The sequence below is a fragment of the Cucurbita maxima genome, unplaced genomic scaffold, assembly GCF_002738345.1.
Source record: "Cucurbita maxima cultivar Rimu unplaced genomic scaffold, Cmax_1.0 Cma_Scf00031, whole genome shotgun sequence".
Taxonomy (NCBI): Eukaryota; Viridiplantae; Streptophyta; class Magnoliopsida; order Cucurbitales; family Cucurbitaceae; genus Cucurbita; species Cucurbita maxima.
The window spans coordinates 624,590-639,404 of NW_019272047.1; the positions used below are offsets into that span (position 1 = coordinate 624,590).

Consider the following 14,815-nt stretch of genomic DNA (forward strand, 5'->3'; position numbering starts at 1 on the left):
TTCCATTTCGGGGTTCCACTCAAAGCCTTAAGACAGGACTTCTCCTCAAAGCTTTAAAACACGTTTGCTATGGGAAGGTTTCCAGACCCTTATAAATTGTGTTTTGTTCTCCCTAACGAGATAGAGGATATCACAATCAACTCCCTTCCATATGGGACTCTTTCCTTCCTCCCATCGATGTGGGACCTTTGCCAAATCCACCTCCTTGGGGACCCAGTGTCCTTACTGGCACATACCCTAATGTCTACCCTCCAATCGATGTGGGATCCCTGCCAAATCAACCCCCTTTGGGGCCAGCGTTCTTACTGGCACATCGCCTCATGTTTACTCCCTTCGGGGAACAACAAGAAGACTGACATATCGTTCGGTACCTAACTTTAATACAATTTCAATAAACAAAAAATCCTTAAAAAATGTTCCGATATTACTACTTTTTTTCATACTGTACACACATATAAGATTTAAGCTTTTAGGGAAATATGTATTAATTACTGTTGAGTTATACTCAATTTACTTATTGTTTGTCACGTTCAATAAGATTAAAAAATATTATATTTTTAGTAGCGGGTAAATAAAAAATTTATATAATATAAAAAAAAAAGGACTAATATCAAATTATTGGGTAGAAATATGGAATGTTGTTGGTTCTTAGAACAACAAATAATTAGATATAAGAATAAATGCCTTTATGCAGCTACTCGATTCTAAAATTAAAATGTAATATATATATATATATATATATATATATATATATATATATATATATAAATCAATAAAATAATAAAATATAATGACGTGGATTATTATTTTAATATTTAAAAATTTAAGAATATTTTTTAAACCTTTTAAAAATTTAAAACTATTTTAATTTTAAACAAAATATGTTCCCATTAAAATAGTTTTTAATTTTTTAAAATTAAATATATCAAAAAACTCGATATTTTTGAAATAAAATATAAGGTTTATGGATATTTTTTTTAAAATTAATATATATATATATATATATATATATATATATTTATAATAATTATCCAAAATATGTTCCCAAAAATATACAAACAATAATCAATTTTTAAAAAAAAAAATTAAAAAACTTGTTAGTGGAGCTGATTCCAAAATAATAATAAAATAAAATTATAAAGTGGAGCACTAAAAAGAATATTCCTAAAAGGAATATTCCTCACATATGGGTATCTAATCATCCCAAATAATTATTCAATTTCTACTAACAAAATGGATTATGATTTATAAAATATTGTTTATTAATAAACTTTTACTCCAAAAAGTAAGTTTTTTTAACTACTTTAATAAAAAAATAATTTTAAATTAATCCCCGGAACTAATTTAAAATTTATAGAAAATATAGGACTATAAAAATGTATATATATTTTTTGGAACCTAATTTTACTTATATCTATATAAATTAATAATTAAATAATTTTTAAATTAATTTTGATGTAAAGAATAAAAAAAAAATACCCAACTATTAAAATGAAAATGAAAATGATTATTATGTAACCCATGTAAATTTTGTAAGAGATATAATAAAGTGTATTATTATTATTATTATTATTATTATTATTATTATTATTATTGGACTTTCTAGAAGGTTGTCGCTCCTTATTTCAATCTCCATTCTAAGAATTGAGTTTATTTGGCCTACTTACAATGTTTATAAGTATATATATATATATATATATATTATTAAAATATAACTAGAGTCAATGGAAATTAGCAACTATATTAATTTATATGAATATATAAATTTAATCCCCATGTTTTCTATGACTTTTGTTTTTCTTATTAATAAAATAATAATAATAAGTGAGCATATTAAATTGTAAAATTAAATAAGCAAGTCAACGGAAATCATTTTGACTTATTTTAATAGATAAAAAATCCATAATTTTATTTTGTAATTGTGTTGAAAGAAATTAAATAATAATATTTGCTTCATTTTCATTTAATTTCATAATTAATTTTATTTATTTATTCTCTCCCTCTCTAAAAATAATTATTAACTTTTTTAAAATATATATTAAAGAGTAAATCTTAATTATTAAGATGGTTTGAAAATAAATCAATAAATATTTTAGAATTTATACTTTTATTTATTAAAAAATTTTCAAATAAATACTCAAATAATCCGAACTAACTAAACTTTACAACCTGGACAATTTGGTTGAGTATGAGGAAAGTTCAAATATGACCCGACCCAACTCACAAACAACTCTAACTAGTCGTTCTTATTACTCAAGCAAAAAACGTTAATTATATGCTTTTGACTTAATGTTTAATTAATAGAAAAAATAAAATATAAATAATTAAATTGAAATAACACCCCATCATGAACTAAATCATATAATTAAAAAAAAAAAAACTAAGAAAATGATGCAAAATAGTCGACATATATTGCATTTAAGAAAATAATATATTTACAAAATTATTTTTTTCCTAAAAAAATTAATAATTCAAATTAATTCAATCGTGCATGCCATAACGAATTAGCTCTTCTTATACGACACTCTCCACCACCGCCGTGTTTACCAACAACCCATTTCTCTGTAATTACACCGACAAAAATGGCTGAGCCGAGAAAATTCTCGTCGCCGGCGATACAATCGTCTCCGTCTCCGCCGCCGCGGCCAGCAATTTCACTCCAACCATCTCCAAAACGATCAGGTTTTTCAAAACCTACAAAACTCCTCCGGCAAATCCGTACAGTTTTCCGTACGCTTCCGATTCTGTCGCCGGCATGCCGATTTCCGCTCAACGGAAGTCGGCTCCACGACGGTCACGTCCACGGCGGCGATCGGATTACTGGAACGATCTTCGGATACCGGAAATCGCGAGTGAATCTCGTGTTTCAAGAAAGCCCTAGGTGCCTCCCGATTTTAATTTTGGAATTGGCGATTCCGACGGGGAAACTCCTCCGGGACATGGGGCTAGGGCTCGTTAGGCTCGCCTTGGAGTGCGAGAAGCGGCCGTCGGAGAAGAGGAAGATTCTGGAGGAGCCGATTTGGACATTGTACTGTAATGGTAAGAAATCGGGATATGGAGTTCGGAGAGATCCGTCGGAGGAGGATCTGAAAATTATGCAGACTTTGAACGCGGTGTCCATGGGCGCCGGCGTGATTCCGTCGGAGGATGCGGCGGAGACGGTGGACGGTGATCAATTGACGTACATGAGAGTGGATTTTGAGCGGGTGACTGGATCAAAGGACTCGGAGACGTTCTATATGATGAATCCTGAGAGCAATAATGGCGGTGAATTAAGCGTCTTCTTGGTTAGAATTTGAATGTGAGATCTCAATTCAATGACGGGTATGATACCATTTGTAACCATCCATGTCTACTACTGCTCAATTCACTGAATGACTATGATACTATTTGTAACAATTATGTACCATTTGTAACAATTATGTAACAATCCATGTTTACTGTTGCTCAATTCAGTGACTGACTATGATATCATTTGTAACCATCCATCAATTCAGTGACTGACTATGATACCATTTGTAACCATCCATGTCTAATGCTGTTCAATTTAGTGATTGACTATGATACCATTTGTAACAATCCATCTCTACCGCGCTCAATTTAGTGACTGACTATGATACCATTTGTAACAATTCATGTCTACCGTTGGTCAATTCAATGACTAGCTATGATACCATTTGTAATCATCCATGTCTACCGCTCAATTTAGTGATTGACTATGATACCATTTATAACAATCCATGTCTAATTCAATGACTGACTATAATACCATTTGTAACAATTCATATCTACGGCTGCTCAATTCTGATTGACTATGATATCATTTGTAACAATATTGTCCATTTTGACCCGTTACACTCATAGTTTTAAATCTCTCTCCACTCCCTTAGAAGAAATATTTTGTTCTTCTCCGGCCCATGTGAGATCTTACAATCATACAAAATACATTCAGGCGTATTCCAAAAGTTTGAAAAGTTTCATTTTTGTTATATAACTTTGAAAAAAAATATGGTTAAAATGGTTTATATAATCATTCATCAACTATCTCAACACATCTAAAGTGTACGTCCTAAACTTCTGAAATACAAGGACAAAAAAGGTCTTTTAACCGAATGACAAATCATAGAAATCAACTAAAAATAAGGTAAGAAATGAAGTACCTAACAGATTTCAAGGGTACATATACATATATATATATATATCATAAATAAACCTACATCTTGTAGTTATTCAAGGAAACAGACTTGATAAGGTGCCAATCAAGAACTATGCAAATGAGCCCTATGACTCAAAAGAAAATTGATACATGTGCTCAATTCGGTTAGGAAGGCACGAGTATGGAGAGTTCATAGGACCTTTTTATGAATCATCGACGACGAAGTCGAGAATTTGACATAGCTATTTGTTTGAGCATTTCGCTTATTATAGTTCAACTTTGATTTAGGTTTGATGTTGAACAAGAAATGGTTTGAATGTCAACAACGCTCCAAGGGCTTCGATCACATTTAGAATGAAGAAAATCATATGGGAACCTGGAAGAGATGAAACATGTCAAATCCTGAACTAATCTTCTAAAAATAGTGTGAAAAGAATAGGAGAAGGTCATGGAAGAGAGATTAAGAGCACACGGCACTAGTACAAGTTTTCAATGAAGAATCTCATTTTGGTAAATGTCTGCTTTTAATACTCATTTGAGGTTCTTTTGACTTACCAATGGAGAGGTATGAACTGCAACAATCAAGTAATTAGAGAAGTGTTTTTGTTCATGCAACCAACCGAACACCATAAAAGTTTAGAGGGTAAAAAAGACAAAGTGCACACTAAAATTTGGATCGATAAATCCTCGACATGGACTAAATATCTCCTTGAGGAGTAGGAAGATTCAAATATCTGACATTTTGGTCAAGGATACATGAGGCTTAACCAATTGAGTTCAACACGTGGAAGTGGGAAGATTCGAATCTCTGACGTTTTAGTCAAGAATACATGTGGTTTCTTAACCAGTTGAGTTCAACACGTGGAAGTGGGAAAATTCGAATCTCTAACCTTTTGGTCAAGGATACATGAGGCTTAACCAATTGAGTTCAACACGTGGAAGTGGGAAGATTCGAATCTTTGACATTTTAGTCAAGAATACACATGACTTCTTAACGAGTTGAGTTCAACACGTGGAAGTGGAAAAATTCGAATCTCTAACCTTTTGGTCAAGGATACATGAGGCTTAACCAATTGAGTTCAACACGTGGAGGTGGGAAGATTCGAATCTTTGACGTTTTAGTCAAGAATACACGTGACTTCTTAACCAGTTGAGTTCAACACGTGGAAGTGGGAAAATTCAAATCTCTAACCTTTTGGTCAAGGATACATGAGGCTTAACTAATTGAGTTCAACACGTGGAAGTGGGAAGATTCGAATCTCTGACGTTTTAGTCAAGAATACATGTGGCTTCTTAATCAGTTGAGTTCAACACGTGGAAGTGGGAAAATTCGAATCTCTAACCTTTTGGTCAAGAATACATGAACACTTGCCACGAGCATAATAGCCTCAAGAAAGAGAGAAAAAAAAAAATATATACATTTCATGCAATAGGAGAGGGCAGTGACTATGGCTATGTAGAAGAACCAGAAGTTTGAAAGTTATTAATATCAAGTCGTGCGATTGTCAGAGATGCAATTATTATTCAACTACGTGGAGCTATGAAAGCAAATGGCACGCCTCAACACACGTCCTATTATGAAATGAATCTAATGCTTCTTGCAAATTAATATAATACAATTTAAATTTGAATGATTCACTAATAAGAAATAAAAATTTAAGTGAAATGTTTTAGAGTTCTGACTATCTAAGAGTGGGGAGGAGGATGCAGGTGAGAGAATTAGCAAAAAGAAGATGTACCTGGGAGAAAAGCTGCATTTTGACGCTTCTGTGACCAAGAGAGTCTGCATAGAGAAAGATTACTCAAAAGCTATAACAGCTGACGCAATAATTATTTCCATTTGCTCTAAACATTGACATTTTCAGCGACAGTTTTTTTAATCCATGAGTGTTCAGGCCACACATTCTTTGACTATTTGCACCGCACACTTGCCTAATCCTACTAACTACATTTTATTGCCGGTGTAACTTGTAGGAGTTTAAAAACTAGGTAAGATGACCACTATAGCTTGAACCTATTCTCTCTAAGCTCATTATTAAACATGGCTCATGTTGACCACTAGGTGATAGTTTTTCAACGGTACTTTTTGTAATAGTCCAAGTCCAAGCATAAGCCACTAATAGATATTGTCCTCTTTGGGCTTTTCCTTTCAGGCTTCCCTTCAAGGTTTTTAAAATGCGTCTATTAGGGAGACGTTTCCACACTCTTATAAAGAATGTTTCATTCCCCTCTCCAACCGATGTGGTGGGGGGTCCCACATCGATTGGAGAGGAGAACGAGTGCCAACGAGGACGTTGGTCCCCGAAGAGGAGTGGATTGTGAGATCCCACATCAATTGCAGAGGAGAACGAAGTTTTCTTTATAAGGGTCTGGAAACCTCTCCCTAATAGACGTATTTTAAAAACTTTGAGGGGAAGCCTGAAAGGAAAAGCCCAAAGAGGACAATATCTGCTGGCGTGGCTTTGAGTTTTATTGAAAAAGAAACTTAGTAGCAGTAACACAAAGCATCCAACATTTGACATGTTTCATGGCCAGTAAAAATAAGACTGATTATCAAAGCTTGTATGTTTGTTTGTAAAGTTAACATCCACATAATGTGGAGTACACTTACATTGCACCTCCTGCAGCTGGGCCAATTGCCTTGAAAACAGACACTGCTGTCATAGCAATGCCATTAGCAGCCCCTCTTTGGCGTTGACCCTGTCCACAGATAGTCGCTTACATCAATCCAAGCTCTTTTGCATGATGGAAGAGAAGGAAAGAGAGGAGGAAATAAGGGAAAGGCAAAGATATTATTACCACGGCTCTGTTTTGTATGATGAACATACCAGTTATAATGGAGACCTAAGAACACATGAAAATTTAGATAGATCAAGCAAAATTTTAATATTATAAGGCTTATTGCTTCTCCTCAGACAAACTTAATATGAAAATTTCAAACTTTAGTTCAAAGATTTCACATTAATACACAGTACCAAGCAATCTTCATTTCATAGACTGCATATCAATGGAAAGGAAGAGATTCAAGTTTTAGTGCAATACTTACAGAGAGAAGATTCTTCAAGGCTGATGTAAGAGTTACTACAATGTGAAGGACAGGTCCTGACAACAGAGACAAAAATGGATACATTGCCAGCAGAGGGATAGACAATATCTGCAACATATAATGTATTTCAATGTGGCTTTAAGACTTGAAATGATTTCCACTCAGAATCAAAGTTGAAAGTACATATAATCTTGATATCACAAAAGTAGTCATTCAAACGTAAGACTACAGAGTGATAAGCCAACTTACCCCACAAATACGAGATACCATTATAGGTCCAAATATCCTCTCCACAGATGGGTATAAAGAAGATTGAAACACAAAAACGCTGAAACCTAAAAGCAAGTAAACAAAAGTTTGCAGCACAATTAGTTGAAATAAATTTGTATTACTAGATGTATACAAAAGAGTGTGATTACTAATATGGAACTTTGAACAGGAAACATTATAAACCAATGCACGAATGCAGGCAAGAAGGTGCAATCTGCCAGGGTGGGGTTGTGGAGCTCTGGATCTACCTGTGATGGCAAGGACTTCTCCGACATCCCCAGATGTAAAGCTCAAACCACCAAGCTGACGAGAACTGACAGCCCAGAGTGAAAATATCTACATAAAAGAAGCAAATGGTTCATATTGCGAACGTTAAAAGCTTCAATCCAATCCTTTTATAATGTTTGTCCTTTTTTTTAAAACTGAACTCATTGTGACTCAATTGTTCATGAAGTAAGAAGAAATTTGGTTCAAGAAACTGAAAACATGCCTTCGTTTCAATATAAATGTATTTCCAAACATGAAACTGCAAAATAAATCATTTAGACCGGCTTGTTTTTGGGTAGGCGCACCTCTACATACGCCATATCATGAAGTGAGAACATGCAATAAACAACGATTGCTGACATTAACTCCCAATTCTTGAAGAGACTCGACTTAGAAGGCATTTCATTTTGTTCGTTTGTTTGGGTCGCTTCCTTTCCGTCACAATCACCAGGTTGATCTTCCAGAGCTTCATATGTTCTAGAAGGTGATGGAACATTCTCATCGTGACTGTGTAGCGATTCCTACAAGATGAACAACAGGATCAGTAATGATAGCTTGCGATGTCAAATAAGATATCGCTCACAAAGTAAAGCTATATCAAGCCGAGAAGAAACTGGGTAAGGAGATGCAAAATCACCTAAGTTCTCAGATGATTAAACTTAAAAATGTTCCATTAGAAGATATACTATCAGGTCGGTCACCAATATTTAAATATTACATCTAGGGGAGTTGTCTTTTCTCCCAAATTGCGGGCACAAACCTCAACTAAATGGTCAAGTTCCGCTAACCCAATTTCAAGAGTAACTTTCCCTAGAAATTCAGTATGGTTTAAGAAGCCAAAACCCAGATTAAATCATATTTGAAATGGCCTTCACAATACCAAAATAGAAGATTAATAATAAATAAGCAAAACAAGAACCTTCCTACTTTACGATCAATAAGAAGAAATGAGTATGCATCTAGAGATAAAGGGCATACCGGAAGCCAGAGAGAGATTATTCCTGTAGCTACAGCAAGGACTGACGTACAAAGACAGGGCAGGAAGTAAGGAAATCTGCACCATAGGACCCAGCTGTGAGCACAGTATCGAACAGTGAATAATTATGGCAAAAATGAAAGTGTAGGCTGTCGGCAAACTTACCTCCCAAAAAGACCCTCACTGGAGAAAATGCTAGGAAATTTCTCTGCTGGCTGGTGATTATCAGTTCGGAACAAAAGAATGGAAGAGATTAAAAAGTAGTCTTTCACAATTTGAAAGTTCAAATGTTCAGCGTTATTCCATTAGCTGATGGGATGTGACAAAAAGTACCTGTGCAAGATACCCTCCTATAGCCGGGCCTAATATCAATGAAACTCCCCATGTCGTACTAATCTGAAATTAAACCAAAGTTTAAGCATTGGCACAAGCAGTGCGGTTAGATAAATGCAATATCTTCGCTAGCAAATATTGTCCTCTTTGGACTTTCCCTTTCGGGATTCCCCTCAAGGTTTTTAAAACGCGTCTACTAGGGAGAGGTTTCCACACCCCTATAAACAATGTTTCGTTCTCCTCCCCAACCGTTGTGGGATCTCACAATAAAAAGGAAGAGAGAGTTCTTTTGAAGCACAACTCACAGATGATATAGCTATAGCTTGATATTCTACACCAACACTTTCAATTGCATATGCCTGGCAACCATGAGAAACGAATGGAGTAAGAAACAAACTTTCATCAAGAAGAAATATTATGCATTTCTTAAAAGGAAAATGATTCTAGTGAGTACCTTTATTGGTCCAAGTATGCCATTTAAGCTTCCAAGAAGAAACCTGGTGATAACAGCCATCCAGTAATTTAAACTGAGGCCAAATAGGGTGTTGAATATAATCCTGAAATCAGTAACCAACAGAGAAGAAAAATTGAAGTGAAAGTAGAATTGAACACTTAAAAAGGGCAAATGAATTCAGCAACTAACAGTGAAATAATTCCAAAAAGAATAACAGGTTTTCGACCATAGCGATCAGCCACGATTCCCCAGAAAACAGACGTTAACAGTCTGCCAATCATGAAAGAAGCTCCTACAAGTTGTATGAGGAATTTGTTAGGAGAAAATGGAGGATTCAAGAACGATGAACGACAGGGAAATCGAACGAAGAAGTTAAATGTTTATAGCAATCTTACCGATAAAACCAGAATAGTAGCCAATATCTTCTACTTTTTCTGCAATGTTAAAATCCCGAACCTGCATTCAAATTGGAAATAAATAGTCTCATTGGTACAAAAACTTAATGGCCATGAACAACATGAACAACATAAGCTTCTGATTTTGTTACATGTAGCTTCAGCATGTTAGTAATCATGATATTTATCTGGTGATATTCAATTACATTACATGGCTCCCAGCATAGTTGATAGAAAGAGCAAACCAAGCATCCACAATTACAGATCAGACACAAACTCACCATGAAATACAGGAATGGGAAAAGACTTGATATCGGCAATCCTGGAAACGAAAAAAATGAAGAAAGTAAGGTGCAAAATCCAAACCACTCGACAAATAAAAGATTGACCAAAAAAATTTGCAAATCAATCAGTTCAGCAGATATTTCTCAATCTCAAAACAAATATATGTCGAACTATTTCCTGCAGAGTCATTTTCTTTGTATTTTCAGTGAAGAGTAGAGAATTTCTGCTTCAGTTTATCTTTTCCAGGCACTTCAATAGCTAGATTATCATTAGTTTACTAGCTGATTGAGAGCAGAGTAATATGAGAAATTCTTCATTTCGAAAATTCTTACTGACTCCCTAATTCCACACTGCGATCCATGTCTGCTTCTCAGTAAAAGAACACAGCAGACATGAAAGCCTGAAGTGAAAAGGGAGAGTGAAGTGGAGGGAACCTCCAAAACCGAGTTTCAAATCGACATTTAAGGGAAAATTCTACACCATACTCCATTCATGCAGCGTTTAGCACAAAAACAAAAACAAAAACAAAAAAACGAACAAGATTAATGGAGAGAAATCGAACCAGTGACTAGAACGATAAGCGAAATCAAAAGAAGATGACGGAAAGGAAAGCCGCGGTGCAGCCGATTATGCCGTTCCATCTTACATCCAGGACAATTCTCGTAGTAGCAATGCTCTTCCTTCAAAAATCTCTCCCGACTTTCGTCCGCCATTTTTGCTCCAAATGCCAAGCAACAAAACAAAACTCAAATGTCTCGCCAAGGCAGAAGGAACGAGGCTCTTCCCCGTAAATACTAAACGAACGAGCCTTGTCCCGTCTCCAACAACAGCCACCAGTTTCCTCAGATTGTGGACCCACTCCACCATTAATGGCCGGAAACCGACACGGCTGACACCACAGCAGAGCTCACTTTTGCCGTCGCCGATTTGAGAGAGATGATTGGTAATGAGTAGAGAGGCCTATGGAATCCGGACGTTTGCCAAGCGTCTGGGAGAGTTGGATCGCATGGCGGAGCGTCACTGCATGCGCCATATTCCATGTCCTTATCTGAGACCTGGTCCACCGCTCCTCTCTGTACAATCCGGACGTTTCCCTTTTATTATTTGTTTCTTTTTTTTTTTGGGATAAAATACAATTTTGATTTGTCATTTTTTCTTTTTATTATTTATTTCTTTTTCTGGAAATACATTTTTGGTTCCTTTCTTTATATTTAAATAATTAATTTCTTGATTATATTAAATTTTTATTATAATAATTATATTTTTATTATAACAAATATATAATATGAAATTTTGAATATTATTTAAACCTATTTTTATTATATGCTTTTTGATATAATTAGTCGAAAGATTGATTACAAAAAGTAAGGCTAAGAAGATACAAGAGGCCTATACATTGCATCGGTTAGATAGTGTACGAGTTGAACAAACATTTTTAAGCCCAAAAATTTTTATAACAGTTGCTCAAATGCGAAAAAAAAACTCTTTGAATCCGACTCTATCAACTAGTTAGATTTCGGCCCTTTGGCTTGGGGCTGTGAACGCTGCGAAGTAGACAGCAAACCACGGCTTTTTAGCCCCCTCCTTGTATTATATATTATTCTAGCGCTATTGCCGGGAAGTTGGTAGGCTCATCATGAATTAGGTCGGGGTCGCATAGAGGAGTATTTGTATCATGCATGCTTTTCCACTGATGACAAAATGACCTTCGAGACTCTTCTATGAGTTTCTTCTTCGTATTGCGAGCATTATGAATCTTCTAGTCTATAAAAGGTTCAAGTCCTTCTTTGAAAAAGTTCGATTCCTGCCGAAAAATGAAACGATCTAAAGGAATTTTATGCTTCTCATCCATTCTTTGAGTGAGTCGGGTCATCGGTTGGCTGGCTTCACCAGTCTAGCTCATCGGCTGCGGAAGAATAGGAAAAAAAAGGAATCCGCTACGAATATGAAAAAATCAGTCTTTGGGCTGAAAAACCGTGTGCACAAGAATCAAAAGCATATTAAATCAAGAAAATAATAGAGTGACTGACATTGGAGAGTGATTAGAAGAATTGGTAGTGGGCAGATGAACTTCATTATATTTGATTTTTTTTTTTTTTTTTTTTTTTTTTTTTTTTTTTTTTTTTTTTTTTTTTTTTTTTTTTTTTTTTTTTTTTTTTTTTTTTNGGTTAGCTTAAGTCGTTGTCACCAATATATCCTTAATGAAAGTTCGATTCCGTCCTTTGAAGTCCAAGTCAACCTATGTGAGCCCATGACATCAGTTTCAAGTTTGAACTCTATACAGTTATTTCTCTCATTTACATTGGCTAGTGTTAAATTCGGATATTTCCTGTTAGATTAAATTAAATAGAGTTCCTTGCTCTCGATCTTTCCTATTTTATTTTTAAATTATATTCAACAAATCTTTCCTCAATCTTCCTTTTTTTTTTTTTTTCTTTTTCTTTTTTTTTTTTTTTTTTTTTTTTTTTTTTTTTTTTTTTTTTTTTACTTTTTGGTGTTATTCTTTTTCAAACTTTGCTTTAAGTTAGATGTTTAAACCGATTCATTGAATTAGTTTTGATCAAGCTAATTCTAGAGTGAGCTGTCTTAGAATCTAAGAGTGACCATCATAGATTCCAAATTCGATCTAAGAAGCATTCATCTTCTAACCCGCTCTTAGTTGGAATAAATTCGTTAAGTTATCACTTTTCATGCACGTTAATGCTATAAATGACCGTTGAATTAATTTAACGGACTAATAAAAAGTTGTGTTTTTGTAGTAATTTAGTTAATTTGGTAAAAAAAATTAAGTTTGGACAAAGTATAATTTCTCAAACTTTGGACAGTAAATAATTATTAAATTAAATTGATCGATAAATGGGTTAATATCTATTTGGTCCCTAAAATTTAAGAAATAAATAAAAAAAAATTAGGATAAATTTTAGTTGAGGTAGAAAATTAAGTAATTTATATTATTTTTTTAAAAAAATTTAAAAGGTAATTGCCAAAAAAATGAAACAAATAATAAAGGGTATTAAAGAAATTTGGAATTATTTTTTATTTCAGAAGGTTCAAAAAATAATAATAATAATAATATATATATATATATATATATATATATCGATTAAACCAACTCTCTAATTTGTACTATTTAATTTGGATTATAAAATTATTTGAGTTAGAATTTGATTTATATAAATAAAAACTTTATTATAGGGGTATTTGCTCAAATATATATTTATTTATTTTATTTCATAATTTTTAATTTTAAAATATACGTTACAGCATAATTATATATATATATATTTATTTATTTATTTATTTTATTTCATGATTATTTTTTTAAAATCTATTCCTAAACCAGTTTTTAAAATATTTTTTAATTATTTAAATGGTAATTTTTAAATATATTTTAAAATTGAGATATAAATTTTAATTAAAATTTTATGAATAAATAAATATATGTTTTACCAACTTTAACATTTTTAGTTTTATTAAAAATAAAAATTTAAATAAATGACTCGAATATCCTAAATCTAACAAAAAAAAAAAAAAAAAAAAAAAAAAAAAAAAAAAAAAAAAACTGATCTAACTCAATCTATGAACANATTGTTGCACACATTTGTGCCACGACAACAGCTACAAATAGCAACGATCCGTAACAACAACTGTAGAAACGAATGACAATTACAATGAAGGTAAGGATGACAACAATGTTTACCTTTACTCACGAAAAAAATGTTGTTTTTTTTTTTTTTTTGCGTAAATAATATTCTGACTACGGTCACGTGTGTGAAAAACGTGCTGAATATTTTCTCCATGCACGTGATTATTTATTTTTTAACATTATTATTTATTTTTATATTTGAATTTTTAAATTATAACCCACCATTTTTTTTCTTTTATTACATGATTACTAAGGGCCAAAAATCATTTAAATTATTTCTATCTATACGTATTGCAAATATGTTTAGAACAAATTAAAATAAGAAAGAAACGTCCATATGAAGGTTTAAAAATAAACGTCCATATCAAGGTTCAAAAATGGAAATACTACTAATATAATTTAGCATGCTCGGTGGGTATCATCATCAAGGCTCTTGTTTTTACTTGGAAAAACGGTAGACATAAGATGAGTATTTAAAAATACTCAATAAGCGACCTTACAAAGTCGAGAATGCAACCACATGCAAATAATTAATTAATGGCCGGTGGAACCTACTTTTCATTATTGTTTCTTGGACTTTACCTTCTTTTTTGAGTAAGTTGGATACCCACCCCCAATGTAGAGATATGCTTACATATTCATAGTATTATATTACATACTTTTCATGATATGAATTTCCAATTAGGTGTGCTTACATGTTCATAAGATTTCATACATGCTCATTATAGTAAACATAGTATCTCATACGGCATAAATGTAATCATAATAATATAGTTAAACATGAGGAACTACATGCATCACAAAAAATCACTAGAATATCATAACATAGTATAACATCACATATCATAACATAGGAAAACATCACATAAAAGGGTCACAAATTATGAAATATTTATATTTCATTCAATTTATCCAACCGACCTCGTAAAGCATTCCTACCGTAAGACCACTAATTGTGTTGGCTCGAGTTAATGTGACTAACTTTCC

At 33.2% G+C, this 14,815-nt stretch overlaps 2 protein-coding genes across 2 annotated transcripts; one reads left to right on the plus strand and one right to left on the minus strand.

Moving 5' to 3' along the window:
- The first annotated feature begins 2,509 nt into the window (after window positions 1–2,509).
- On the plus strand, window positions 2,510–3,451 carry LOC111466511 (protein MIZU-KUSSEI 1-like). Its single transcript, XM_023111185.1, has one exon. The coding sequence runs from the start codon at window positions 2,583–2,585 to the stop codon at window positions 3,297–3,299; it is 717 nt and encodes a 238-aa protein (XP_022966953.1). The 5' UTR covers window positions 2,510–2,582; the 3' UTR covers window positions 3,300–3,451.
- A 697-nt stretch (window positions 3,452–4,148) lies between these two features.
- On the minus strand, window positions 4,149–11,157 carry LOC111466508 (protein ZINC INDUCED FACILITATOR-LIKE 1-like). Its single transcript, XM_023111181.1, has 17 exons — window positions 10,745–11,157; window positions 10,179–10,219; window positions 9,898–9,958; window positions 9,692–9,794; window positions 9,503–9,605; window positions 9,354–9,407; window positions 9,049–9,111; window positions 8,881–8,930; window positions 8,718–8,793; window positions 8,045–8,260; window positions 7,721–7,808; window positions 7,452–7,537; window positions 7,203–7,310; window positions 6,956–7,000; window positions 6,768–6,856; window positions 5,896–5,939; window positions 4,149–4,532 (listed from the first exon to the last, which is right to left on the minus strand). The coding sequence occupies exons 1-17, from the start codon at window positions 10,893–10,895 to the stop codon at window positions 4,441–4,443; spliced, it is 1,470 nt and encodes a 489-aa protein (XP_022966949.1). The 5' UTR covers window positions 10,896–11,157; the 3' UTR covers window positions 4,149–4,440.
- Window positions 11,158–14,815: the final 3,658 nt, after the last annotated feature.